General features: G+C 61.2%; 1 protein-coding gene across 3 annotated transcripts in view; it reads left to right on the forward strand.

Moving 5' to 3' along the window:
- Positions 1–1139: 1139 nt before the first annotated feature.
- SLCO2A1 (solute carrier organic anion transporter family member 2A1) overlaps positions 1140–26600 on the forward strand; it is a 42810-nt gene continuing 17349 nt past the window's right edge. Inside the window, exons 1-3 of one of the 3 annotated variants that reach the window (XM_075937217.2) lie at positions 1399–1640; positions 14842–14979; positions 24062–24224. In XM_075937217.2, coding sequence (XP_075793332.2) covers positions 1545–1640; positions 14842–14979; positions 24062–24224 — 397 coding nt within the window. In that variant the 5' untranslated portion in view covers positions 1399–1544. Of the gene's footprint in view, positions 1641–13149; positions 13426–14841; positions 14980–24061; positions 24225–26600 lie in introns of those variants that run through there. The other 2 variants (XM_075937218.2, XM_075937219.2) reach the window with 2 other exon arrangements.

Genomic DNA, 26600 nt, shown 5'->3' on the forward strand with positions numbered 1-26600 from the left:
AAGCGGCCACGTGCCCGGCCAGCCCAATCCCCGCGGCCCAGTTCGGGTGGAGTTTGCATTTGGGAGCTGGCGAGCGGGGCGGAGCGCAATGAATGAACCTGCAACCCCGCTGCGCCCTCGGGCCCTCGCAGGGGAGAAGAGGGCAGATGTGAGGGCAGAGTGGCCCCGGCGCTGGCCCGCCTGGAGCAGCGGGGGAGAGTTTAGGGGCAGGAGCAAACCCGCGCGGGGTTTTCCAACCCACTAGCTGGCGGGCCCTGCAGCCCAGAAGCAGACGCACGTGAAACACTTCTCGGTGTCTGCCGCGGGCTTTTCGGACACTCGTCCCGCCTGCCTCCGAGCGCCGCGGTACCTCGTCTCGGGGAGTTCCACAGGCCCCTGTGCATGGCTGGGCAGAGGGGCGCGTTCACGCCGCTCTGGGCTGAGCACCGCCTCCGCCCTGCGAACTTCTCTGTGCAGGGCGAGGCCGGGGTCCGCTCCGGGCCCCCCGGGCGGGCACAGGGGCCTGGCCCCGGAAGCGTGCGCAGGGCCACGCGGGACGTTCGGTGCAGGTTGTGTCTGGCCCGCAGGCCCCGGGGGAGAGGCAAGGCCGAGCCAGGCTCTCTGGGGCGAAGCGCTCGAAGAAAAGAAGCTGCTGTTCGCGAGGGGATTCGTGGCCAGGTTCCTTCTCCCCGGCACGATCGTACCCCCTGGCAGCCTCGGGCACCGCGACTGTCCCCCCACTGCAGGGCAGCGCCTCCTCTGAGCGAGCCAAACCTGCCCTCGCCCTGACCAGGCCGTTCTCCGCGCGCCCAGACCCGCAGCGGGGCTCGGAGCGAACAGTTCGGGGCAAGCGCAGGACGAGCGGGACCCCCCGGGGGGAGCTCTCTCCCTTTCTCTCGCTGGCTGCTCCGGGAAGTCGCCCCGGGCCACTCTCGCCTGCTGGAGACGTGCAAGGCGGATCAGCAGGAGCGGCGCCCATCAGCCTCGCCTCTGGCCACCTGAGTTCGCAGCTGGATCGGGGCCATCTTGTAGGGCTTTGTTCCGCTCGGAGACGTTGGCACCTTTCCTGTCAATAAGATCGGCCGCAGCGCTCGGCGCCCGGCTCTGCCCGGGGAAAGGGACGGGGCGGGGCGGGGCAGGGCCAAGGGGGATTGGGGCGGCGAGTGGTTTGGAGGGGAAGCCGAGCCACATGGCGGGTCTGGGGGAGGAGAGAAAGCGCCGGCCTGTCCCCGGCGAGCCAGCGTGACACTGTGCCCCACACCTGCGCGGGGGGGCAGGCTCAGCCGCCCTGCGCCTGCACGGTTCGCTCTCCGCGCCAGAGCAAAGAGGGAGGAGAAAGGCAGTTTCATCATCGCGGCTCCGCAGAGCAGGCTTATAAAACTCCATGCTCCCGCTCGCCGAGGCTCACACGCTCGGGCAGCTTTCGGCGGGGGCGCCGCGGACTCCAGGCCGGGGAAGGGAAGGAGCCGGGTTCGCTCGCAGGCGGCGCAGCGCTCCGGCGCTTGGGGAGCTAGGGGGAGAGGCAGCGGTGCGCCTTGGCCTCCAGCGGCGATCCGGCTCCAGCCATGGGCGTCCAGCCCGAGCGCAGCCATGCCCCGGCCGCCCGCAGCAGCCCCCGAAGCTGCCGCACCTGTTACCGGAACAGCTTTTGCAATATCAAGGTAAGGAGTGAACTTTGCCAGCTTGCTCCGCGGGCTGCGGGGCGGCGCGCAGGCGCCTTGGCTTCCCCGTGCGAAGGGCTGGTCCTGAGCGCGCAGGTTTGGTCGGCTCCTGCCGGGCGCTCGGGGCGCGCGTTAAAACGCAGCGTTGCCACCCGAAGCCCGAAGGAAGCGGGCGGCCAGTGCGCGCTTTGGGGGCGTTGCAGGCTGGACCCGGGGCGCCCTCGCCAGGCAGCGCCGTGCACCTGGGCGGTTGGGGCGGCAGCTGCCGAAGAGGGGCCGGACAGCGGGCGCAGAGTAGCCGGCGGGAGGGCGAGGCTGGGGGCCCGCTCAGGGCGCGCTGTGAGCTGGGGCATGGCTGGGTCACAGCGAGGACCGATCAGTTCCTCTGGTTGGGAGCCTGAGGCGTAGCTCAGGGGCTCAGCTCTCCCTCCCCGGGGCTCGGCTGGTTAGACCCCCCCCCCATGCTGTAGTTCTGTGCTCCCCCAGACCTGCCACCCACGCGCCCCGGAGCTAGCCGTGGGCTGCTCTGCCAGGGGCCTGCGCTGGGCGGATGCGGGACCCCGGGAGTCAGCGGGGACTAGCCCAGGGTGTGAGCGGGTGGTGTGGGGCTGGCCCAAGGCCCCACTGCCCGGAGCCAGGGATCTGCCAGGTGACAGCAGCAGGCTCCCCTGGCGGGCAGTGCACTGGCCAGTGGCTGGGGGGTCCTGGTTGGCAGCACTTCCCTCCCAGGCCACGCCTGGCTCGTACCCCCCTTTTCTGTGTGGCCATTTCTCCCTTCTCCTCGGAGTGGCAAAGGACCCCCCCCCCTTCTGGGAGTCTGCTGCTTGCTGGGCGACCCTGCAGCAATGCGACTGCACGGCCTCCATCCCCCTCCTGCTCTTGGTTACACGTGTAACCTCCCGGGGTCTTGCCAGCGCAGCGGGGCCCTGGCCCACGGGACCGGCTGTGCAGGACTCTCGGGGGTCGGGCAGAGCTGGGCCGCGCTTTCCTCTCGGCTCCCGGATGCTGCCGAAGGGAGAGGGGCGTCCCCAGGGCTTCTGAGCTCAAGCTCTGGGAACTTGGGAACCGCACTTTGGCCTGACTTAGAGCAGCCTTCGGGCTCCCCCAGTGTCTAGCAAGCGACACTCGGGGTGCAGCCAGCCCAGGGCTGGGAGGCTGAAATGCGCCCGGCAGCCACTGGTCACCCGGGCGTGGGGCCCCAAGCTGCAGAGTCAGGGCTGGCACCTGGAGGCTTCCCCTTCAATGCCAAGGGCAGCGGCTTGCCCTCGGGCAACCCCCTCTCCGGTTTACCGCATTTCTGCCAGCCCCTGTCTGAGACGGGCCGGGCGCTCGGCACATGGCCACTGGTCCGGCTTGCGTGAACAGAGCGGTGCTCGTCCGAAGAGGGCCAGGATTCCAGCACCCCCACAGTGCTAAGGGAGGCGCCCCACGTGCCGGCTCTCTAACCCTCCCTCTGGGACGCCCCACTCGGCCCTTGCCTTGGAGGGGCCTGGCACACCGCTCAGGGGCCGGGCCCCGGCTCAGGCTGTGTGGCCGCTCTGACAGCGCACTCCCAGTCTGACCCCGAAGCCGGGTGCGTCCGGCACGGCGAGATCCCCGGGCCGGCGTTCCCAAGGGGCTTTGCTGGGCACTGGTTCCCAAAACCACGCACACTGCTTGGGAACCCCGAGCAGCCCGGCCGGCTGGCGCCCTCCCCTGCCGAGACAGGCCAGGCTGTGCAGGGCCGCCGGGCGCTGGCCCTCGGTAAAGCTCGCTGTTTGGAGAGAGGTCCTGTCGGCCAGAGCCGCTGCCTGGCTGGGAGGTGTGGGGCCGCTCTCGCTGGTGGAGCGCAGAGAAGGTGTGAACACAGGCTGTGTCTGTCGCTTGGCCCCCCGCAAGGCCCTCGGAGGGCGGAGGGTTTCTGGGGTGGATGGAGCAGACTGGTTTGTGATGGCTGCAGCATTATAACGGTCTTGGCACGTCTATGCCCCCCCAGTCCTTGGGGGTCCCCCTCTGGGCCTTCCTGGAAGTAACAACCCTTGTGGCTGGTCCCCCCCAGCAGCAATTCTTGTGTTTGTGTCACTGCGTGTGAAGTATAGTCGTGTGGAGAGACCCCACTTAAGGGCAGCCTAACGAGACGGACTCTGATTTGAAGAGGATACAGTCTGAGTAGGCAACACGGACACAAAGCATGGGAGGGGAAACTGAGGTACAGGGAATTGAAGTGACTTGCCTAGGGTGTCACGGCAGGTCTCTGGCACAGCAAGGAACAGAGCTTTGGTTTTCTGAGTTCCAGGCTGGTGCGGTAACCACTAGACCACTCTGCCTCTTGTCACTTTGCTGGTGTTTGGTCGGTTCCTCTAAACAGTGACTAAAAAGGACTCCGTAATTTTCTGTTTTAAGTTCCCAGTGGCAATAGTTTGGCACCTTTTTTCTGCTGTGGCTGGTTTACTGTGCGTTGTTTAATTAGCATTGTCTTCTAATTGCCTTTCCGTGGCTCCGAGAGCTCCGACACTGCGCCCACAAAGCGATTGTACGGTTGAGGGCCGGGCCGGTGTCGGTGAGCACGGCACGGGTGTGGTTTTCTTCCTCGTGTAGGAAGCTTTCGATGCTTTGCGGAGCGAAGCCACAAGTGAAAGCAAGACCAGAGAGAGGCGAAATCCTGAGACCCGGGCGAAGGGGAAAGAGCGATGTTTTCAGACGGGCCGTGAAGCCCGATGGGGCTGCAGGAAGGCGGTGCCTAGTGGTTGGAGCTGTGGAAGGACCATTTTATTCTCAGCCCTTTGAGACTGAAGGTTGGGAACGAGGAGGCCTGGGTCTGATGGCGGGCAGGACCACGCCCACGCCGAGCCTAAACCCCGGGAGGGAGGCAGTGGGCTCGGTGCCTCATGCCAAGTGAGCCCTGCTACGCTGCCCGCCGGGGAGAGCGGTCCGTGGCTCTCGGTACCTGCGGCCGTCTGGAAGTGGGAGGGGCCAGCTAGCGGGCACTGCTGTGCTCCACGCAGGGTGAGGCGGAGACGCGGAGGAGGAGGCCACCGGGGGCAGGGCTCAGGGAGAGGCAGCACGGTCCAGCAACGGTAGCGGCCATCGGCAAATCTGCAGCGCCTGGAAACCTGGGAGGGTGCGGCCGCACCAGGGCCAAGTGTCTTTCGGCTCTGGGGGCCCCGGGATTGGGGGGGTCTGGAGACGCTCGCGCTTGAGAGAGACGCTTTGGTGGCTTGCGGCCGTGGGGAGGAGGGCACGGGCCACCCAAGGCGTGGGGGGGAGGAGCCTCCCGCTAAGGCCCTTGGAGAGGGGTGCGGGGTCGGACGTGGGCTCCTGGGCCTCTCCCAAAGTGGGCGGTGGCCCGAGGAGCGAGGGTGGGGCTGGGCTGTGGACAGGAAGGGGACGGTGACGCTGGAGGAGGCCTGGGGGCGCCTGCAGACCGCTGCAAGCGCAGGGGAGGCCCTGGGAAAGGAGCAGGCGCTGGGGCTGTGGGGAGACTCGGCTGGGGACCTGGGGGGAGCGAGCTGCGGGCTGCTCGTGCAGGAAGTTAGCTGAGGCGGGGAGGGTGGCCCCAGGACTCAGGCGAAGGTTTCAGGGTGCAGGGGGTCTAAGGGAACTAGGGGGGAAAGGGCCGGCCGATGTCGGGGCCGGCTGAGGGACGACGGCACTGGGGACAGACCGGACGCCAGCCCCATGTGCACAATCCCGAAATGGACGTCCAGGCCGCTAGGGCCAGATTCTGCACTGCCCCCCTGCACTCCGGGCAGCAAGGTGCCACACCCTGAGCCGGGCTGGCGGAATCCCATCCTGGCTGCCTTCGCGGCTCTCCAGGCCTCCGTTTTATGGGCTGGATTGACAAAGGTGCCCCGCGCACACTGGGATGCAGCGGGAACGGGGCGCCCAACTCCCCTGGGCGACGCTAGAGAGGTTCTCCTGCTCCGTCGTCACTGCCCCGCCGTGAGACGCAGTGTGGCCAGCCGCTGGCGCGCGGGTGCGCACAGACCCTCCCCGCGGGGCAGGCAGCCAGGCGGTGGAACATCTTGTTACGCGACTGGTTTTAATAATGGGTGACTGTCTGCACAAGCTGCTGTGTGTTCCTGCTCTCTGGTGTCAGGGGCCGCGGGGCCGGTGAAAGGAACGTTGTGCTGGGCTGTTAACCCGTCAGGCGGTGAAACTCCATTGAGCAAGCAGCTGCCGTGGGCTCTGACAGCCTTCTCTTTAGCTGCTGGCCTGTCGGTAGAAGAGGAGACGGACAAACTCCTCGGTTGTTGGGTTTCAGGCGGGTCCGGGGCAGATGTCCTGATGAATCAGGAGCAGTTTGGTTTTAAAAGAGGAAGCAAAGGCCAGGAAATACGGAGCCATGATGGATGGATGGAGAAAGCGGGGGAGGGGGTTGATGTTGAGGAAGAGGGCGGGGGAGGTTTTGCATTGTTGAGAGCGACCCTTTGTGTGTGAACATGTGACCCCCACGCCTGGCGTGGGTCACTGTCCCGTGCGGTGGCACCTAGACCACAGCAACAGATAAGAACAAGAGACCTCTGCAGCCTAGGCCGGGAGCCAGCTGGCTTCAAGCTCAAAGGATAGAGGCTCCTGTACTAAGCTCCAGAGGTCCCAGGTTCAAATATGTCTGGTGGTGGTTATGGGGAGGGGTCTGTCACTCGTGTCTATTTCCCAGCGGTTACGGGGAGGGGAGGGGTCTGTCGCTCGTGTCTATTTCCCAGCGGTTACGGGGAGGGGAGGGGTCTGTCGCTCGTGTCTATTTCCCGGCGGTTACGGGGAGGGGAGGGGTCTGTCGCTCGTGTCTATTTCCCGGCGGTTACGGGGAGGGGAGGGGTCTGTCACTTGTGTCTATTTCCCGGCGGTTACGGGGAGGGGAGGGGTCTGTCACTTGTGTCTATTTCCCGGCGGTTACACGGAGGGAAGGGGTCTGTCGCCCGTGTCTATTTCCCGGCGGTTACAGGGAGGGGAGGGGTCTGTCACTCGTGTCTATTTCCCGGCGGTTACGGGGAGGGGAGGGGTCTGTCACGCGTGTCTATTTCCCGGCGGTTACGGGGAGGGGAGGGGTCTGTCACTTGTGTCTATTTCCCGGCGGTTACACGGAGGGGAGGGGTCTGTCGCCCGTGTCTATTTCCCGGCGGTTACACGGAGGGGAGGGGTCTGTCGCCCGTGTCTATTTCCCAGCGGTTACACGGAGGGAAGGGGTCTGTCGCCCGTGTCTATTTCCCGGCGGTTACAGGGAGGGGAGGGGTCTGTCACTCGTGTCTATTTCCCGGCGGTTACGGGGAGGGGAGGGGTCTATCGCGCGTGTCTATTTCCCGGCGGTTATGGGGAGGGGAGGGGTCTATCAAGCGTGTCTATTTTGACAGACCTTTTCAGACCATGGGGCCCTGACCCTAGAAGCAAAGAGAAAGGGGGCCCACGTTGAAATGGCGAGTAGCTTGTCCTGAGGCTGACTGCGCTGTTCCCGGAATGAAAACCAGCCTCCTTCTGAAAAGTGACTGTAGGGACAGCGCTGTACCCAGCCTAAAGCCTGTTCCGGTTCCGTAGGACGGCCAAGTAGAACCCCCATGGGGCAGGCCTCTCTGCATTGCCCATAGGGACCTCCGCAGGCCTTGCAGAGCAAGAGGGTCCAGGGAAGAGCAAGCACAATGAGGAAAGGTCTAGGAAACGGGCGCTAGGAGGGAAGACTGAAAGAACTGGACTAGTTTAGTTAGAACAGAGAAGGCTGAGAGGGGACATGAGTGATTTTCAGGTATCTAAAAGGGTGTCAGAAGGAGGAGGGAGAAAAAATTGTTCCCCTTGACCTCTGAGGACAGGCCAAGAAGCAAGGGGCTAAAACTGCAGCAAGGGAGGTTTAGGTTGGACATTAGGAAAAAGTTCCTGCCTGTCCGGGGTGGTGAAACACTGGAATCAATTGCCCAGGGAGGTTGTGGAATCTCCACCGCTGGAGAGATGTAAGAGCAGGTTGGACAGACTCCTGCCAGCGCCAGGGATGGTCTAGGTCATGGGTTCCCAAACTGGGGGGGTGCCTCCCGGGGGGGTGAAAAAATTCCAGGGGGGGCGTGAGGCGACACAGCCCCCTGCCAACAGCACCCCAAGTTTTCCTGATATTTTTTGGGAGGGGGGGCGTGAGGGTTTCTCAAAAATCAAAAGGGCGTGACGCCGAAAAGTTTGGGAGCTGCTGGTCTAGATGGTGCTTGGTCCTGCGCCGAACCACCCTGTGGACAGGACGGCTTCCGCTTCCAACCATCCTCTGCTCTCCGAGCTGGCTTCCCCCACGCGGCTCCGTCCGCCCGGCCACAGCCCACCGTGGGCTCTCCCCCCGAGTCCCGGAACATCCCACTTTTCCCCAGGCCGCTGTCTCTTTCCTCGTAAATCCACCAATCGGCTCCGATGCAGCTTTGCTCCCCTAGGCATCCCTGACTCTCACCAGCTGCTCGGCACCGTCAGGATTTCACCCCCCCCCCCATTTGGGAAAGTTCGGGTGTCGATCCGGAAATCGAGCCTTCCGGTTGCGCGGCGTTTGGCTCGGGGTGTGGGCGCCGATCAGGGCGGAGATCTAAAGACTGGCTGGAGGCTCCGGGCGTGGGCTGAGCGTGGGGGAAAGGAGGACCCTGTCGCATTCGTATTGTGCAAGTCCTCCAGGGCCTTTCCCATCCCCCGGGCAGCCCTGCCTGGGCTCCTGTGTGCTCCCTCCCTCCGGCAGAATGAGCCGCGTTCTTAGCCCTGCGACGGCCTTCCGGAGTCGTTAGCGCTGAGCTACCTGGGGCCCCAGTGAGCTGTTCCAGGGTTCCCAACTTTATCTGGGCCGGGCATTCTTCCGGCGGCCGGCAAATATTTGATTTCCTGAGAATTTACATAAAAGGGCTCTTCCCCCTCCCCCATCCCAAATGACTTTTGCGCTAGTATTGGCACCGTTCGAACCCGTCACATTCCCAAGACAATAAAAGAAAACGGAGCTGGCTAAATATAGATCAAAGAGGCTGGACAGTGTCCTAGTCGCTCTCCGGAACCGCGTGGCTTCCTCGCTCTATTTTACCCTGGCTCTTTTGATCGTGCTCCTGCTCCCGCACCCCCGACGTGCCTGATGGTCCCTCTCCAGCTCTCCGTTTGCCGCGCTCGCCCCGTGCGCCTGGTTTCCTCGCCCCACAGCTCTTGTGGCCTGAGGGATCCCAGCTTCCTGCCGCGCTTGCCATGCGGAGCGACACTTGTGCTTAAACAGCCCCTCCTGTCTGTCCTTGTAAACAAAATCCAGCTTCTGCGCTGGGCGATTCTCCCCCCTTCACAGCCGCCTGAAATGAGGCACGTCTGGACAATAACGGGCCAGCCCTCTGCTCCATTTCATACCTACGTACGTGAGAGGCCGTGGCCCGGAGCGATGTGCTTGGACAGCGGCGCGGGGCCGGGGCTGTCTCTTTGTTAGCCGTTTGTTCAGGACAAAGCACAGCAGGACCCTGGCCGCCGGGCCCCAGCGCCACACACGGAGCAGGAAACCAGCAGGAACACAATCCCGGATTCTCAACCCCCTGCCCCTTTTCTCCCCACTAGGAAGAGTTGCCAGGTGTCCGGTTTTGAACCGGACAGTCCAATATTTGAGCTTTCTGTCCGGGAAACAAATTGAGAAACTAGAACCGTCCGGTATTTTCTAACTCAGCTGGAACGGGGATTGTGATGCCACATCAAGCGTGTCTGGGACTTTTGTGGCAACCCTACCGCTAGGTAACCCTCCTTCCCCACTGAAATCCAGGACTTCCCAGAAGGGAAGAGCGCATCAGTTGTTTGTTTGTTTGCAGCAACCGATAACGTGCAATAAACCGGTGGACTCATGCTGTATAGATTCCATAGAACATAATCCCTAATCGCAGCAGCCATAAACGTGCGCACATAGGCATGCTCCTTAGTCATGGCCCTGAGCGTATCTCTTGCGTGATGACAGGTTCGACGCCCTGCACAAACATTAACCAATCAATGGAGACGGATAATGGAGGCAGTCCTTTCGGGAGACCTTCCTGCGCGTCTGCAGCCAGCCTGCGCTCGCGCGCCGGAGTCCCGGACGGGCCTTTCCTGCCCCGGGTTGTTGGGAGGGAGCAGCCAGAAGTCGCAGGGGCTGGCTCAGGGAGATGCTGTGAGGCCAGGGCTGCCCAGCACATGCCTGCCGAGAGCGGGAGCGTCCCCAGACAGAGTTAAAAGCCCAGCTCGCTGCGCAGCCCCGGCTGGCCTGGGCGGGGGCCTCGGCAGGGTTTCTCCCGCCCCCAACAGGGGAAGCAGAGGGGTCTATTTGGGCCACGTGGCACAAGGCGAATGTGGGAGGAAGAGAGTCTGAGACGATCTCAAGAGGCACCAGCACATCCCCATCGCAAGGGCGGCGCGCGCCAGTCGCCGGGGAGGCCAGGAACACACTGACCCTCCTAAAGCGCGGCTCAGGGCGGCCGATGTCACAGACGTTCGGACTGAGCCAACGCGCACAAGGCCCTGGCGGGGGCGGGGCCAGGCTGTGCCGCGGGGGCTAGTGCCGCGTCTCGGCGGGCGTGTCCTCGTCCAGCCATGGGGCCGGGGGAAGTCCCACCGCTGACCGAGCTGTGTCCATCGTGGTGCCCTCAGTCTGCCAGGTGCTAGCACCAGGGGCGTAGCCATGGATGGGGCTGAGTGGGCCGGGCGCCACCCACTTTACATCCCGGGCCCGCCCACGCCAGCCTGCCCTGCTGCGCCCCAGTGCTCCAGGCCAGGGCCGGGCGCGCCCCACTGTGCTCTGACCGGAAGCGGTGTCAGTGCTTCCCCCTCCCTCTGTCCTGCCCCACCCATTCTTGTCCGCTCACGTGGCCCCTTCTGGCTGGTACCCTGCTTCATCAGCAATACACCTGCCTGGGCACCTTCCCCACTAGCCCACGTCTTCGCCAGTGGGATCAGAGCCTGCGGGCTGGGCTGGCTGGCCAGGGGTGGTGCAGCCTGCAGACAGAACCCACCCAGCGCCAAACGTCTGAGCTCACCCCCGGGGGCGGGGAGCCATCCCAGCCCGCGGCCTCCCCAGCGGGACCCAGCTGCTCAGGAGCCCGATCCAGCCCCTGCGCTGGCTTGTTCGCTCTTGGCCCCCTCAGCAGCCTGTCTGGGGCAAGCTCCCTGGGCAGAGGGCCAGCCGACGGCTTCCTCGCTCCTACCCCGTCAGAGCCAAATGGGAGGCCCCTGGCTCTAACCTGGGACACAGAACCACGGGCGTTAGTGTTCCACCCCACCCGCCGCGCTCGGACGCCTGCTGTGCTGACTGCTGCTGTCGGGCGACCTGCCCTGGGAGGCCCCTGGAGCTTAGCCCACCCGCCGGGGTCTCTAAACAGGCTCCTCTCCGGGCACTAAGTCCGTACTCAGGGCCTTATGGCAGGGCTGGCACAGTCAGGCGGCCAAAATCTATTCCTTAGTCCCCTCTAATTAGGTACAATACGGGCCTGAGGCCAAAGTCCCTCCATGGGCTCTTATAGTGCCAAGTAAGGCCTGCTGACCAGAGTCTATTCCTCTGTCCCTCTCACTAGAGGTAATACGGCCCACAGGTCACAGTCAATCTGCTGGCCCTTGTATCGGGGTTACTACGGCCCACTGGTCACAGTCAATCCGCTGGCCCTTGTATCGGGGTTAATACGGCCCACAGGTCACAGTCAATCTGCTGGCCCTTGTATCGGGGTTAATACGGCCCACAGGTCACAGTCAATCTGCTGGCCCTTGTATCGGGGTTAATACGGCCCACTGGTCACAGTCAATCCGCTGGCCCTTGTATCGGGGTTAATACGGCCCACAGGTCACAGTCAATCTGCTGGCCCTTGTATCGGGGTTACTACGGCCCACTGGTCACAGACAATCCGCTGGCCCTTGTATCGGGGTTAATACGGCCCACTGGTCACAGTCCATCCACTGGCCCTTGTATCGGGGTTACTACGGCCCACTGGTCACAGTCAATCTGCTGGCCCTTGTATTAGGGTTAATACGGCCCACTGGTCACAGTCAATCCACTGGCCCTTGTATCGGGGTTAATACGGCCCACTGGTCACAGTCCATCCACTGGCCCTTGTATCGGGGTTACTACGGCCCACTGGTCACAGTCAATCCGCTGGCCCTTGTATTGGGGTTACTACGGCCCACAGGTCACAGTCAATCTGCTGGCCCTTGTATCGGGGTTAATACGGCCCACTGGTCACAGTCAATCCGCTGGCCCTTGTATCGGGGTTAATACGGCCCACTGGTCACAGTCCATCCACTGGCCCTTGTATCGGGGTTACTACGGCCCACAGGTCACAGTCAATCTGCTGGCCCTTGTATTGGGGTTACTACGGCCCACTGGTCACAGACAATCCGCTGGCCCTTGTATTGGGGTTACTACGGCCCACTGGTCACAGTCTATCCACTGGCCCTTGTATCGGGGTTAATACGGCCCACTGGTCACAGTCAATCCGCTGGCCCTTGTATCGGGGTTAATACGGCCCACTGGTCACAGTCTATCCGCTGGCCCTTGTATTGGGGTTAATATGGCCCACTGGTCACAGTCAATCTGCTGGCCCTTGTATTGGGGTTAATACGGCCCACTGGTCACAGTCAATCCGCTGGCCCTTGTATGGAGGTTAATACGGCCCACTGGTCACAGTCAATCCGCTGGCCCTTGTATCGGGGTTACTACGGCCCACAGGTCACAGTCTATCCGCTGGCCCTTGTATGGGGGTTAATACGGCCCACTGGTCACAGTCAATCTGCTGGCCCTTGTATCGGGGTTACTACGGCCCACTGGTCACAGTCAATCCGCTGGCCCTTGTATCGGGGTTAATACGGCCCACAGGTCACAGTCTATCCGCTGGCCCTTGTATGGGGGTTAATACGGCCCACTGGTCACAGTCAATCTGCTGGCCCTTGTATCGGGGTTACTACGGCCCACAGGTCACAGTCAATCCGCTGGCCCTTGTATCGGGGTTACTACGGCCCACAGGTCACAGTCTATCCGCTGGCCCTTGTATGGGGGTTAATACGGCCCACTGGTCACAGTCAATCCGCTGGCCCTTGTATCGGGGTTACTACGGCCCACAGGTCACAGTCTATCCGCTGGCCCTTGTATCGGGGTTACTACGGCCCACAGGTCACAGTCTATCCGCTGGCCCTTGTATGGGGGTTAATACGGCCCACAGGTCACAGTCTATCCGCTGGCCCTTGTATGGGGGTTAATACGGCCTACTGGTCACAGTCAATCCGCTGGCCCTTGTATCGGGGTTAATACGGCCCACTGGTCACAGTCATTCTGCTGGCCCTTGTATCGGGGTTACTACGGCCCACAGGTCACAGTCTATCCGCTGGCCCTTGTATGGGGGTTAATACGGCCCACAGGTCACAGTCTATCCGCTGGCCCTTGTATCGGGGTTACTACGGCCCACTGGTCACAGTCAATCCGCTGGCCCTTGTATCGGGGTTACTACGGCCCACTGGTCACAGTCAATCTGCTGGCCCTTGTATCGGGGTTACTACGGCCCACTGGTCACAGTCAATCTGCTGGCCCTTGTATCGGGGTTACTACGGCCCACTGGTCACAGTCTATCGGGGTTGTGTTGGGGCTCTTACAGCCTGGAGGCCGAGTTCCCAGGGGTGTGGCCCCTCAAGCCACCTGAGGGGAGGGGGTCCTGGGCCCTCCCAGTCCCCCAGGTCCCAGCCCGGGGCCCTGTAGGCAGTGGCTGATGCTGCCGCCTGCTCCGCAGGGAATCCAGCCAGCGCACGCCGAGGGACCCGGGGTGACTCCTCGCCCTGGGCTACTTCCTACGGGATCGGCCAGATGCCTCCCCGCGACCCACTGGGCCTGCAGGTAGCACCTCCAGCCTGGCTGCCTCTCCGGGGTATCCCCGCCTCCTTCCCCGCCAGCGGCCAGCCCCGACGGAGCTGCCACAGGCTTTTTATAGCCTGGCTCCACCAGGAGCATGGCCAGTTGGGCTGTGTGTGTGGTGGTGGTGGGGGGGGGGGGGTTGTCCAACCAGCTGGGCAGAGCTCACTCCTCAGTGCGGAGCTGATATACCCCCTGTTGCACTGCACAGCCACAAAACCAGCTACCGTCCCTGGCCCAAAGAGCAGGGAAAGACTTGCCCGGGGGCACACGGCAAGTCAGTGGCAGAGCTGGGAACAGCAACTAGGCATCCTCCCTCCCAGAGCAGCGCTGCCCTTTGCACAGCACTGGCACTACCCGGGCGGCTCACGTTTCACTGGCCAGCGACTCAGGAAGCAGAGCTGGTGGGAGCGAGGCAGGCACAGGGTTGCAGAGACTGGAAGTGGTACCTGGGGCATAGCGACACGTCACCCTTCTGCAGGCCACTGCTGAGCCATGCCTGTGCTCCTGCTGGTTCCCCTCTCTGTCACGGTGGCCCCGGCTCTGCTCAGCCTCCCTGCACCCCAGCACAGCGGCTCCGCGAAGCACCTTGGCAGCCGTGCGCCCCGGGGAGCGGGTGGGGGGAGGTGTCGGGCAGCGGTGCTGCAGGGGGGCTGGGATGTGTCTGCACGAGGGAAGGAGGATGACAGATCTGGAGCCGGGCGGGGGTAGGACTGCCAGGTGCCAAGCGTTGAGCCGGACAGTCCGGTATTTGAGCGTTCTGTTCGGGAAGGAGCTGAGAAGAGAACTGTCCGGTATTTCTAAATCAGATGCGGTGTCGATTGTGAGGTCAAGTCAAGTGTGTCCGGTGTTTTTGCTGAAACCATCTGGCAGCCCTAGGCAGGGGGCAGGGGGCAGGGGCCGGGAGCTCTGGGGACAGCATGGAGGTTTGGCTTTCTCTCGCTAAGGAGGGCAGAGAGCTGGTGAGCGAGTCTCCCACAGGCCCCCCCGGAAGGGTTCAGCCTGTGCAGGGTGGGTCTGGAGAGGCCTTGACGCTCTTCTCCCCACAGCTCAGCTGAGTCCAGGAGCTGGGAGCGCGGGGGGTGGTGCCCGCCTTTGAGGGAGCCCCGCCAGCGTGAGACCGGGCCTCCGTCGCTCTGCCGGCGGGCCAGGAGCCAACCTCCATCTGGGTCCCCTAGGTCGGCCGTAGCAGCGATGGGGCCGTGCTCGGCATCGCCCCGGGCACAAGGAAAGCTGCCGTAAACGCAGCCCCCTGGCGGCCTCGCCCCGGCTGCGGGAGGGCCGTGGCCTGAACGTGTCCATGACGGTTGCCGTGGCAACGCGCCAGCGTGGCCTGTGGCTCTCCGCCCCGGGGGGCGCGGCTCCGTTGCTCACTGCAATGCCCTGTTGTTTTGCTCCCAGGTGTTTGTGGTCTGCCATGGCCTCCTCCAGCTGTCCCAGCTGCTCTACAGCGCCAACTTCAAGAGCAGCCTGACCACCATTGAGAAGCGCTTCGGGCTCTCCAGCCTCTCTTCCGGCTTCATCTCCAGCCTGCACGAGGTAGCGGCGCGGGGGCGGCGTTGCTCTCTGTGAGGGACCTTGGGCCCTGTCTCCGCGGTGCCTTGCCAAAGCCCAGGAGTGCCGGACGCGCCGGGTGCGGGCTCTGCCTGCCAGGGACTCCCACGGGAAATGGGAGAGGGACCGGCATCTCGGGCTGTGGCACTAGCCCTGGTGGCTGGGGCTGCCTGGCCTCGCCGGTGAACAAGGGCGCGGCGAGCTGGCCACTGTGGGGCCCTGACCAGTAAAGAAACACGCAGCCAGGGACAGAAGGGGGCAGGGTGTTTTGCTAGGGCCCCCCTTTCATAGAGCCCCGAGGAGGCATCGAGTCCAGCCCCTGCCCAAGGCAGGACCAACCCAACTCAATCAGCCCAGCCAGGGCTTGGTGAAGCCGAGACTTAAACACTCTAAGGATGGAGACTCCACTGCTTCCCTGGGGAACCAGCCCAGTGCTTCACCACCCTCCTAGGGAAAGTTTTTCCTAATATCCAACCTAGACCTCCCCCACTGCAACTTGAGCCCATTGCTCCTCATTCCGCCATCCGCCCCCACTGAGAACAGCCTCTCTCCAGCCTCTTTGGAATCCCCCTGCAGGGAGCTGCAGGCTGCTCTCAAATCCCCCCTCGCTCTTCTCTTCTGCAGACTAAACAAGCCCAAATCCCTCAGCCTCTCCTCGTGGGTCATGTGCTCCAGCCCCCCTCTGGCCCCTCCAATTCTCCTTTCTTCCTTCTCCAGTTACTCTACCCTCGCGGCTGGAAGAAAGACGCTACTTGCTGGGGCTGGGCTATCTGCCCTGTTGCACCCCCCTTCCCAGGGGCCGTGGCCAGGTCGCTGCCCACGTAACTGGGCCTTGTCTCTAGCAGTCTGCCCAGCTGTCCCCACCGGCAGAGCAAGGCGGCCAGGGAGCCTCCCAGCCACGCTCTCCGCCTGTTCTCCTCGCTGCGGCGGGCGTCCCGGCTGGCTTTCTGAGCTCTCAGCAGCACTCCCCACGCCCTGCTGGGGGCTGGCTGGAGGGCCTCACCTGCGGGGCTGAGCTGGATTGCTGCTTTTGAACGGCTCCAGCGTCTTCCTGCTCACGAGGTCCTGGCGTGCTTTGGGGTGGCTGCAGGGTGTCTCCCATGGGGTATCCCGCTTGCAGGAGCTCGTGTAAGACCCTCCCGTTCAGTGTTGCTGGGGAAGGTACTAAAATGTCCCGGGCAGTAATACTGCAGGGTTGCACCTCCCAAACCCGGCACTCTCTGGTCCGACAGAACCATGGATGTTCCCGGACCAGAGAGCCCTGGGAGTCCAGTGGCAGGAGGGCCAGCATCCGGCAGCGGGGTCAGCAGCTCGGCTGGGCCACAGGTAGTTGGGGCCAGTGGCAGGGGGGCTGGCTGGGGGGCTGGTGGCATTGACCTCCGCAGTCTGGCACATTCCCTCATTCGGGCCCCAAGAGTGCCGGACCGGGGGGTGCAGCCTGTAGCACTTCTGGGTTGTGATGTCCGGCAGCTCTGACCTGTTCTTATGGGTTGCAGATGGCACGGATTTTCTTAGTTTCTGAGCAAGTTTTGGGTGCTTAATCTGGACAGGCATAGGGTCCGTATGATCAGCTCTTTCAGGAGGGTTCAGCTGAGCCCTTCTGAAAATCTGGCCCGCAGTGGGTCGGGGAAAGAGTAAGAAGTGGAGGAGGGGTGTGATCCCATGGGCATCAGCAAGGGAGGTCTCTTCTCTCTGTTCCGAAGCAGTTCACGGCTGAGCGTCAGATCCAGGTTTCCTCCTGGAACCCCTGGTGCTGTTGGCACCCTTTCCTTGCTTGTACCAGGCCGATTCCTCTCGGATTGAGTGTCAACGCTCTCCTCCGGGCCCCAGGGGCTCCTAGGCCAGGTATTGCGTTTCACGGGAACGTTCTCCAGGGCTGAGCTCACTCCCGCTAACGGCGAGTTGTCTGGGTACTAAGTGTTCTTCTTGGAAAGTCTTAATCTCTGGAATTTGCTTCCTGCCCTGGTCTGGCCCAGTCTCTTTGTTAGCCTTCAGGGCAGGGTGCCCAGTTCTCTTCCCAGGTTCTGGGGGGGGGGGAGATGGAAGTTGATTGCTCAGTTTCGAGGAACATTTTTTCTCTTGCTGTGCACACGTGCACCCCAAAATTGGGAGTATTTTGTGAAATAAACAATCCCAGCCTGTCTGGTTCCTAGGAAAGTCCCATGTATCTTATTCACATTCGTGTTCTCGCAAGACCCTAACCCTAACGGTCTGCCCGCCTGGAGCAGGACTTGCTCTGTCTACGCAGGGTGGTTGGCTGGTGCTCTAGGGCAGTGTTTCTTAAACTTTTTAAGACCGAGGAACACCAAAGAATAATTTTTTTTATGGGGAACACCAAGGATTTTTTTGTTGAGCAAAAAAAATCCACCAAAAAAAAGGAGGCTTGTCCCTTTAAGGGTGGCCATTTTGAATTCTGTTCTCTCTGCGGCACACCTCCAATGTGCCCAGGAATACACTTTAAGAAACGTTGCTGTAGGGACTTAGGGTTGGGCTTGCAAAGACGCCTACAAGAGTTAGTTCTCCATCTCCTCTTCCCCAGCTCTCTGATGAGAGCTAGTCACAGCACACAGCACTAGCCGGTCTGCTCCCTCAGAGTGACTGCAGGGCTGCAGGATTACCCCAACGCTGAGCACCTTTGAAAGTCCCTTGCTCTGCTTTTAGTGTCACAAATGGCCCCCCCTCCCCATCCAGCTGGGTTTACAGTGTGGCCCCAGCCACGCAGGGTGCTCATTCTCCTGCCTTTCTGCTCCACCTGTGACATCCGTGGATGCGAGCGGGCCTCTTCCCGTTGACTTTTCTGGGCTTTGGCTCAGATCTAACATGCGGTGACACATATGCCAAAGTTCCCCTTCGGCTGTGCCAAATAACCAGCTTAAAGTGATTCTGACATCAGTCACCCTGAAACACTCTGAGCCATGTCCGCAGCTGGGACATACCAACATGCCCAGGAATTCTCCCCTCGTGCCGTCGCCGGAGCACGCCAAGCAGCATGGGGGACGTTCCATTCCAGTGGCAACCGGGCGGGGGCTGCAGTAACCATCTCTGTCATCCTGTTCCGAGAACATCGACTTCCCCACAACGGGCCCATCTTGTCCCACGGCTTTGTTCTGGTTTTACGTGAGCTCCCTGCCTGTCTCTCTGGGATTCGACCACTTTCTCCTCGACTCGGATTCCAAGAATCAAGAGCCACAAGGGATAAATGAGTCCAGCCGCACACATGTATACAAAAGGGTATTTAGACCAATCAACTAATTGAATAACGATGAAGTGGGTTTTACCCCTGAATTTCATGATCTGATGTATTTATTAGACTCTAGGCGCCGCAGGCCTGCTCTCTTAATTCAATGAAGCTAAGTTTATCCATGCGACGCAGCCCATGTAATTATAACTTCATGCAGACTCACTTGCGCTGGCTCTGACCTGCGTGCCGTTGAGTCGTGTCGAGATCTCGCAGCAGCACTCGGGGGATGGCTTCAGCACCCAGGTCCAAACATCCCCCTTCTACTGCAGCCAGTCAGGGCAGCACAGGACAAGGAAGAAAACTGGCAGCATGTAACCTCTAGAAGGAGAAGGTGGCCAGCTCAGGTATCCCCCATTCCTGTAGAGGTAAGTAACCGCTTTCAGGCTCTCTCCACAGCCACTGCGGTGGAGAATGCTTTGGCAGGGACCTCTCAGGGAAGAAATCAGAAGGAAATACCATCTACCGGAAGGCATGGGATGCGCAGTCCTAGGGATGGGGGTTCCACGACCACCACCCCCAAAAGAAGACGGGTGGTGGTGATGCTCAGGGACTCCCTCCTAAGAGGGACTGAGTCATCCATCTGCCGTCCAGACCTGCAATCTCGAGAAGCATGCTGCTTACTGGGAGCTCACATTCAGGATGTGACCAAGAGTCTTCTGAAAGTGATTAAACCTTCGGATCACTACCCCTTCCTGCTTCTCCATTTAGGAACTAACGATACGACCAAGAATGACCCTGAGCGGGTCACAGCAGATTATGTAGCGCTGGGAAGAAGGATCAAAGAATTTGAAGCGCAAGTGGTGTTCTCTCGTTCATCCTTCCGGTTGAAGGAAAAGGCCCAGGTAGGGATCGTTGAATTGAGGAAATAAATGTGCGGTTGCGTGGTGGTGTCGCAGAGGAGGCTTTGGTTTCTTCAACCATGGGACTCTGTTCTGGGCACAAGGATTGCTAGGAAGACATGGGATTACCAAGAGAGGAAGGAGTATGTTCGCGGGCAGGCTTGCAAATCTAGTGAGGAGGGCTTTAAACTAGGTTCGTTGGGGGACGGTGAACAAAGCCCTGAGGTAAGTGAGGAAGTCGGACACTGAAAAGAATCACAAGGAGGAACGAGCAACAAAGGAGGACCCCTGTTTCGTATGGAGAAGGCAGGGCAATCAACTGGTGATCTAAGGTGTCTGTACACCAATGCGAGAAGCCTGGGAAACAAACAGGAAGAATTAGAAGCCGTGGCCCAGTTAAAGAACTATGATTTGATTGGAATAACAGACTTGGTGGGATGACTCACATGACTGGAGTCCAATCCATCAGTACACAGACAATCCAGGAAGTTTTTGGAGAATGTTGGGGATAACTTCTTGGTACAAGTGTTGAAGGAACCAACCAGGGGCCATGTGCACCTTTACCTGCTGCTCACAAACAGGGAGGAATTAGTAGGGGAAGTAGAGGTGGGTGACAACCTAGGAAGCAGTGATCATGAGATGGTAGATTTCAGGATCCTGACCAAAGGAAGAAAGGAGAGTAGCAAAATACACACCCCGGACTTCAGAAGAGCAGACTTTGATTCCCTCAGAGAACTGATGGGCAGGATCCCCTGGGATGCTTATGTGAAGGGGAAAGGAAACAGGAGAACTAGCAGTATTTTAAAGAAGCCTTATTAAAGGCACAGGAAGAAACCATCCCGATGCGCAGCAAGAAAAGCAAATATGGTAGGCGACCAGATTGGCTTACCAGGGACATCCTTGGTGAGTTTAAACACAAAAAGGAAGCTTACAAGAAGTGGAAACTTGGACAGATGACTAAGGAGGAGTATAAATATATTGCTCAAGAATGTAGGGGAGTTATCAGGAAGGTGAAAGCACAATTGGAATTGCAGCTAGCAAGGGATGCGAAGGATAACAAGGAAGGTTTCTACAGGCATGTTAGCAATAAGAGGGTGATCAGAGAGGGTGTGGGGCCCTTACTGGATGAGGGAGGTAACCTAGTGACAGATGATGTGGGAAAAGCTGAAGTACTCAATGCTTTCTTTGCCTCTGTCTTCACGGACAAGGTCAGCTCCCAGACAAATGCACTAGGCAATGCAGTATGGGAAGGAGGTGGACAGCCCTTGGTGGGGAAATAAGTTAGGAACGATTTAGAAAAGCTAAACATACACAAATCCATGGGCCTGGATTAAATGCATCCAACGGTACAGGGAGTTGGCAAATGTCATTGTGGAGCCTTTGGCCATTATCTTTGAAAACTCGTGGAGATCGGGAGAGATCCCAGATGATTGGAAAAAGGCAAATGTAGTGCCCATCTTTAAAAAAGGGAAGGAGGATGATCCAGGGAACTACAGACCGGTCAGTCTTACCTCAGTCCCCGGAAAAATCATGGAGGGGATCCTCAAGGAATCCATTTTGAAGCACTTGGAAGAAGGGAAAGTGATCAGGAATAGTCAACATGGATTCACGAAGGGCGAGTCCTGCCTGACCAATCTGATTAGCTTCTATGATGAGGTAACTGGCTCTGTGGACGTGGGAAAGTCAGTGGATGTGAGATACCTTGACTTTAGCAAAGCTTTGGATACGGTCTCCCACAATATTCTTGCCAGCAAGTTAAGGGAATATGGATTGGATACATGGACTGTGTGGATAGAAAGCTGGCTAGACTGTTGGGCCCAACAGGTAGTGATCAACGGCTCGATGTCAGGTTGGCTGTTGGTTTCTAGCTGAGTGCCCCAAGGATCAGTTCTTGGACTGGTTTTGTTCAACATCCTTGTTAATGACCTGGATGAGGGGATGGATTGCACCCTCAGCAAGTTTACAGATGACGCTAAGCTAGGGGGAGAGGTAGATACGCTGGGGGGCAGGGAAGGGTCCAGAGTGACCTGGGCAGACTAGAGGATTGGGCCAAAAGAAATCTGATGAGGTTCAACAAGGACAAGTGTAGAGTCCTGCACTTGGGAGGGAAGAATCCCAAGTATTGTTACAGGCTGGGGACTGAATGGCTAAGTAGCAATTCTGCAGAAAAGGACCTGGGGGTTACAGTGGATGAGAAGCTGGAGATGAGTCAACAGGGCGCCCTTGTAGCCAAGAAGGCTAATGGCATATTAGGTGCATTAAGAGGAGCATTGCCAGCAGATCCAGAGAAGTGATTATTCCCCTTTATTCAGCTCTGGTGAGGCCACATCTGGAGTATTGTGTCCAGTTCTGGGCCCCCCACTACAGAAAGGATGTGGACGCATTTGAGAGGGTCCAGCGGAGGGCAACCAAAATGATAAGGGGGCTGGAGCACATGACCTATGAGGAGAGACTGAGGGATTTGGGTTTGTTTACTCTGCAGAAGCGAAGAGTGGGGGGGGGGGAGGGTTGATCGCAGCCTTCAATTTCCTGAAGGGAGGCTCCAAAGAGGCTGGAGAGAGGCTGTTCTCAGTAGTGACAGAGGCAGAACAAGGAGCAATGGTCTCAAGTTGTGGTGGGAGAGGTCCAGGTTGGATATTAGGAAAAACTATTTCACTAGGAGGGTGGGGAAGCACTGGGCTGGGTTGATTTAGTTGGGATCGGTCCTGCCTTGGGCAGGGAGCTGGACTTGATGACTCCTGAGGTCCCTTCCAGCCCTGGGGTTCTATGATTCTAAAGGAAGAGGAAGTCTCATCTCTCCCCAGCACAGCTGGGACTAACAGCTGGACCCCGGTGCATGGTAGGAGCCACCCAGCTGGGCCACCTTCTCCCTCCCCCCCCAAAAGCGAGATTTCCCGGGGGAGCTCTGATGTCACGGTCCGTGGTGCATGCGAGTCGTGGGGGTGATACCGGGGCCCAGCTGAGCGATATTTAGGCTGCAGCTGGAATGCTGTGTCCAAATGTGGCCACCGCTGCACAGAAGGGGTGTGGAGAGACTGGCCAGGAGCCAGAGATGAGTGAGGAGGCCGATCAAAGGCTGGAACACAAGCCGTAGGAGCAAGGGCCGCAGGAACGGGCCGTGCTCAGCTTGGAGAAGAGAAACCCGCGAGGACCCGTGAGCGGCCCACACACACTTAAAAGGCTGCCATTAAGACGAGGGAGAGACGTTCTCGCCCGCGGCCGAGGGCAGCAGGTTCAAACGACAGCCCAGCAGGTTCGGATTAAATCCCGGGGCTGGATCCCTGGCTGCCTACAGGCAGCACGGACGCTCGGAGAGCCGTCTCCCTAGGGGGTTGGAGGCCGCAAGGCGGGCTGGACTAGAGCTTTGTGCTCGCGCCTGACCCTGTGGCTCCTCTGGGCAAAAGGAGGTCGGCCTGCGGCCAGCATTGCTTTCCTGGGCGCGGGGGGCGACCCAGAGAGTGGGACCCCAGGTGCCCATCTGTCACGGCTCACAGGTGGTGCCCACTCGGCTCCTGGGCGGACCCCCACCCTCTAGTGCGGCAGCCCCTCCTCCAGCGGCGGTGAGACAGCCTTTCCCAGGGCCCACTCCAGTGCGGTGACCCTCTCTCGGGGGGACCCTCTCACCCGGGGACTGCCCCTCGCCTCCAGGACGGCGCCTCTCAGGGCCTCCTGCCTCCGCCGTGAGCCCCTCGGGGGTCCCCTCCCTCTGGCCCCCGGGGCCTCCCCTCCCACAAGGTACGGTGCCCCTTGCCAGCGCCCAACAGGACGGGCTATGGAGCTTTGAATCCAGCAAAGGATCCCTCGGGCCAGTCGCCTGGGCCCTCAGCCGGCTGCGGGAGCCTGACGTGTGGGCTGAGTCCTGCCTGCTCTGCTCTCGGTCCCCAAAACAGCCCCCGTCTCGCAGCAGAGCTCCCAATACCCCCACAAGCCCCTTCCCCGGCCAGCCAGTGTCTTCTCCCCAGGCAACAGGGCCGCCTGGGCCCCTCTCCTCCCCTCCCTCCCCGTCCAATGTTCTCCCCTCGCTGGGACCAGCTGGGCCAGTCGCCGGGGTCTCCCCTCTGCAGCCCCTTGTCTGGCCGTGTCCTCTGAGCAGGGCCGGGGGCACCAGGGCACCAGACACACGGCTCCAGCTCTGGGCTGTTCCCTGACACAACAGACGCCCCCCCCTTGTCACCTTGAACCTGTAACAACCGGGCACTGAGCCCCCCTTTGAGCCCCCAAAGCTCCCCACTGCCTCACACCGTCTCCCTCACCTCCTTGTTCCATTGCCCTTCGTCTTCCTGGCCCGCTGACCCTCTTCCTGGGGGACATCGCTCTCTGTCCCTCTCCCCACCCGCTTTCCCTTCTTCCCCCTCTCCTTTTCGTTGGCCTACAGGCAAAGGGAGGCCAGGAAGCTGCCTTACCACGGGGTGCTCCCGGGTTGGGAGGAAGGGCAGGACCGAACAGGGTTTGCTGTGGATGTCGGGGCGGGGGGAGGAAGGTGCATCATGGGAGGTTGGAGGCGTGTCCCGTTCCCCCCGCGGCAGTGTGCGTCCCCAGGAAGCATTGCAAGCCCAGCCCAGCCCCGTGGCTATTGCGCTGTGGGATAGCTGTTCCCGGTGCCCAGTGCGCTGCAGCGCAAGCCCCAGCGTCCTAGCAAGCACGCCCGGCCGACCTGACTATTGGGGGCTGTCGGCTTGTCACCTGCACTTCATAGAGTAGCCGTGGGGCGCGTCCGCCAGCCAGAGGGGATGCCGTGGACACCCAGCCCAGCACCGGGTGGCTAAGGACACTGCCCCACCCCTTAGCTTAGGGTGCTGCTGAGCGACCGTCTCATGGTGGTGACGGTGACGTTGCAGCCCTGGGGAGTGTGGCCTGCGCAGCGAGACCCTCAGGCAGAGCAGAAGGGAGAGACCGTCACAGGCATCTCTGCTTTGCTGGGGCGCTCTGAGCCTGCGTCTCCTTCCTGCCCCCCGTGACTCTCCACTGTCCCCTCCCCACCCCCCAGATTGGCAACGTCGTCTTCATCGTCTTCGTCAGCTACTTCGGCAGCCGGGTTCACCGCCCCCGGGTTATCGGCCTGGGGGGGCTGCTTCTGGCCCTGGGGGCTTTCCTGGTGACCCTGCCACACTTCCTCTCGGAGCCGTACGAGATTGCCCATATTAGCACTGGTAAGTGGCTTGATCCCCCCCCCCCAGGGGCATGTGGCACTCTGCCCCGCTGGCTGGGGCAGCTGGGTCCCCAGCTGGACGCTGGCCCTCCCCGCCCTTTGGGGCACTGCGGTGCTGCCAGCCGCCGGAGCACAGAGCCTGAGACTGGCCCCCGAAGCCCTCGCTTGCAAAGCTCCCCGCATGGGCGCTCCCGGTTGGAACGGGAACCTTTAATGCATCCGTCTCCACAGGCCCGTCCCTGCGGGGCCCACCACTGCTTCACCGCTGCCCCTCTCCAAGCCGGGTTTACGGGGAGCTGGGCGGCAGCAGGGGGCGCCACCTTTGCTCACCACGACATCGGGAGGGGGCGCGGCCCGGCAGCCTGCTCTGGCCTCCCTGCCCACGGCGCCGCGCTTCTCCACGGCAAGGGAAGCGGCACGTCCAGGGGCCGGCGCCCTGCCGAGCACGGCGGGTGGGGAGAGCAGCCGGTCGGGTCGCTCCGACTCTTGCCGACGTGGTGAGTGCCGGGGGAGCTCTGCCGCCGCCCTGCGCTAGGCCTGTCCATAGGGCGCTTGAGGTGGCTGCTGTGGGGCCCAGCCCCCCTTGAGCCGGGCGGCGGCTGCGGAAGGCCTTGCCGATGGGGCTCGGTTTGGCGTGTGCGCCGGGCCGGCGTAGGGCCCTGCCGCGGCTGTTGCACACGTAGTGCCTGGCAATGGTGAGCGCCTTCCCCTGGCTCCCCGCCCACCCTGGGGAGTGTGTGTGCAGCCCGGGCCTGCTGTGCCGTGCCGTGGGGCTAGGGAAAGGCGCTTCGGGGAGGTTCCTCCGGAGCCACCGGGCCTGCGTCCCAGAGCAGCACCACTGCCGGAGCTGGGTCCCTGGGCCGCGCTCACAGCTATCCCAGAATGCACAGCAGGCCCCCCAAGGTCCGGCCCCTGCTTCGGCTGGGATTCGGAGCAATTCCCAAACCGCGTAGGCACAGAGGTGTGCAGGCTGTTTGAAGTCTCCAGGCCCCTAACTCCCATGGGAGCAGGCGCGTCGTCTACACGCCCTTCCCCCTCTCCCTGTGGGCCATTCGCAGAGCTGCCCTTTCGGCGTAAGACCGAACCTGCGTCCTGGGGCTGGCAGAGCCGACCAGCCAGGGGCCGCCGCAGGGCGTTGCTAGCTCACTCCCGGGTGGGTGGTTTGAAATCCGCCTCGGCGGCCGCACCGGTGGGCCTGGGGAGGGAACAGGGGAGAGGCGTGGCTGGGAGAGCAAGTTCCAAATCCCCCGGAAGCGAATGCAGACGCCAGCTGCCTTCAGGGGAGAGGAGGGAAGAGGGTGGCTCTGGCTATAAGGGGACGCTGTCAAAGCAGCGCCCAGGGGTTCAACCTCTCCACGGGCCATGCTAGCCACGTCCTCATTCTCCCAGCCCCACCAGTCCCCGCTGCTCGGCTCAGAAGCTTAGCTGCCGCCTGGTCCCCAGGCCCTGGCTGTTCACGAGCTCTGGATGACGCCAAGGCAGGTGGAAGTAATTTAATCTTCGGGGTGTCTCATGCGAGCAGCCTTCCCCCACGCTGCCTGGCCCTGGGCATGGCAGGGATGCATTGTACGTTTAAGTTCACTAAATACGATCCGTGTGCTGGCTGCCTTTGAGTGGCAGGAACGCAGAACGCTGAACAGACGAGAAATAGCAACGTCGTGGGTCTGGCCCGTATTTCTGTGCAACCAGCTTGACTTGGCCGAATGGGATTTGGCGTGAGATAATTCTCGCTGCGGTCGTGCTGCTTCTGCTTTTCTTTAGAGCAAAAATCGCCAGCGGTTCAGGAGTCTCCGTCATCCTGAAAGAACACGCCGCTCGCGTTGAAGCGCTGCTTGTAATGGCTTGCAGAAGGATTTTTGTGGGGAGGTGCAGTCCTGTTACGCCAGCGAAACCCATAATCACCTGACAGACATGTGTTTCTGTTTTGGTGAAATTGGCTCCTACGACGGGAAAGCCGCAGCGGCGTTCTCGTAACTCAAAGGGGTCGCTGGGAATGTTGGAACAGTTGGGGCGAGCAAGGAACGGGACGGCAGCGAGCTAGTGAATAGATGCCCCAAAGTCATCGCGTGTCATCGAGGGTGACTTTCCGCTCCGCTGGCTACAGATCCCCGCCCCCGCCCCCGCCCCCACGTAGCCAGCATTATTGTAAATGGAGCCTGCAAAGGAATTCAGTATCCCCCCCTTGCAGAGTTACCCGTCCCTCCCTAGAGCAACGCTTGTGAGCTCTCTCCCCGGAGCCGTGCTGGTCCACCTCTAATCAGACCGGTCCCTGCTCAGCCTCCTTTCCGTGCTGAGCCCTGGAACTGACGCCCGGATGGGAGGCCGAGGCTGACAGATGCTGATTAGAACGAGGATGTTCCCGGTTCTAGCTGAACGC

This window comes from Pelodiscus sinensis, chromosome 10 (assembly GCF_052426305.1).
Source record: "Pelodiscus sinensis isolate ZL-2025 chromosome 10, ASM5242630v1, whole genome shotgun sequence".
In the NCBI taxonomy this organism is placed as follows: domain Eukaryota; kingdom Metazoa; phylum Chordata; order Testudines; family Trionychidae; genus Pelodiscus; species Pelodiscus sinensis.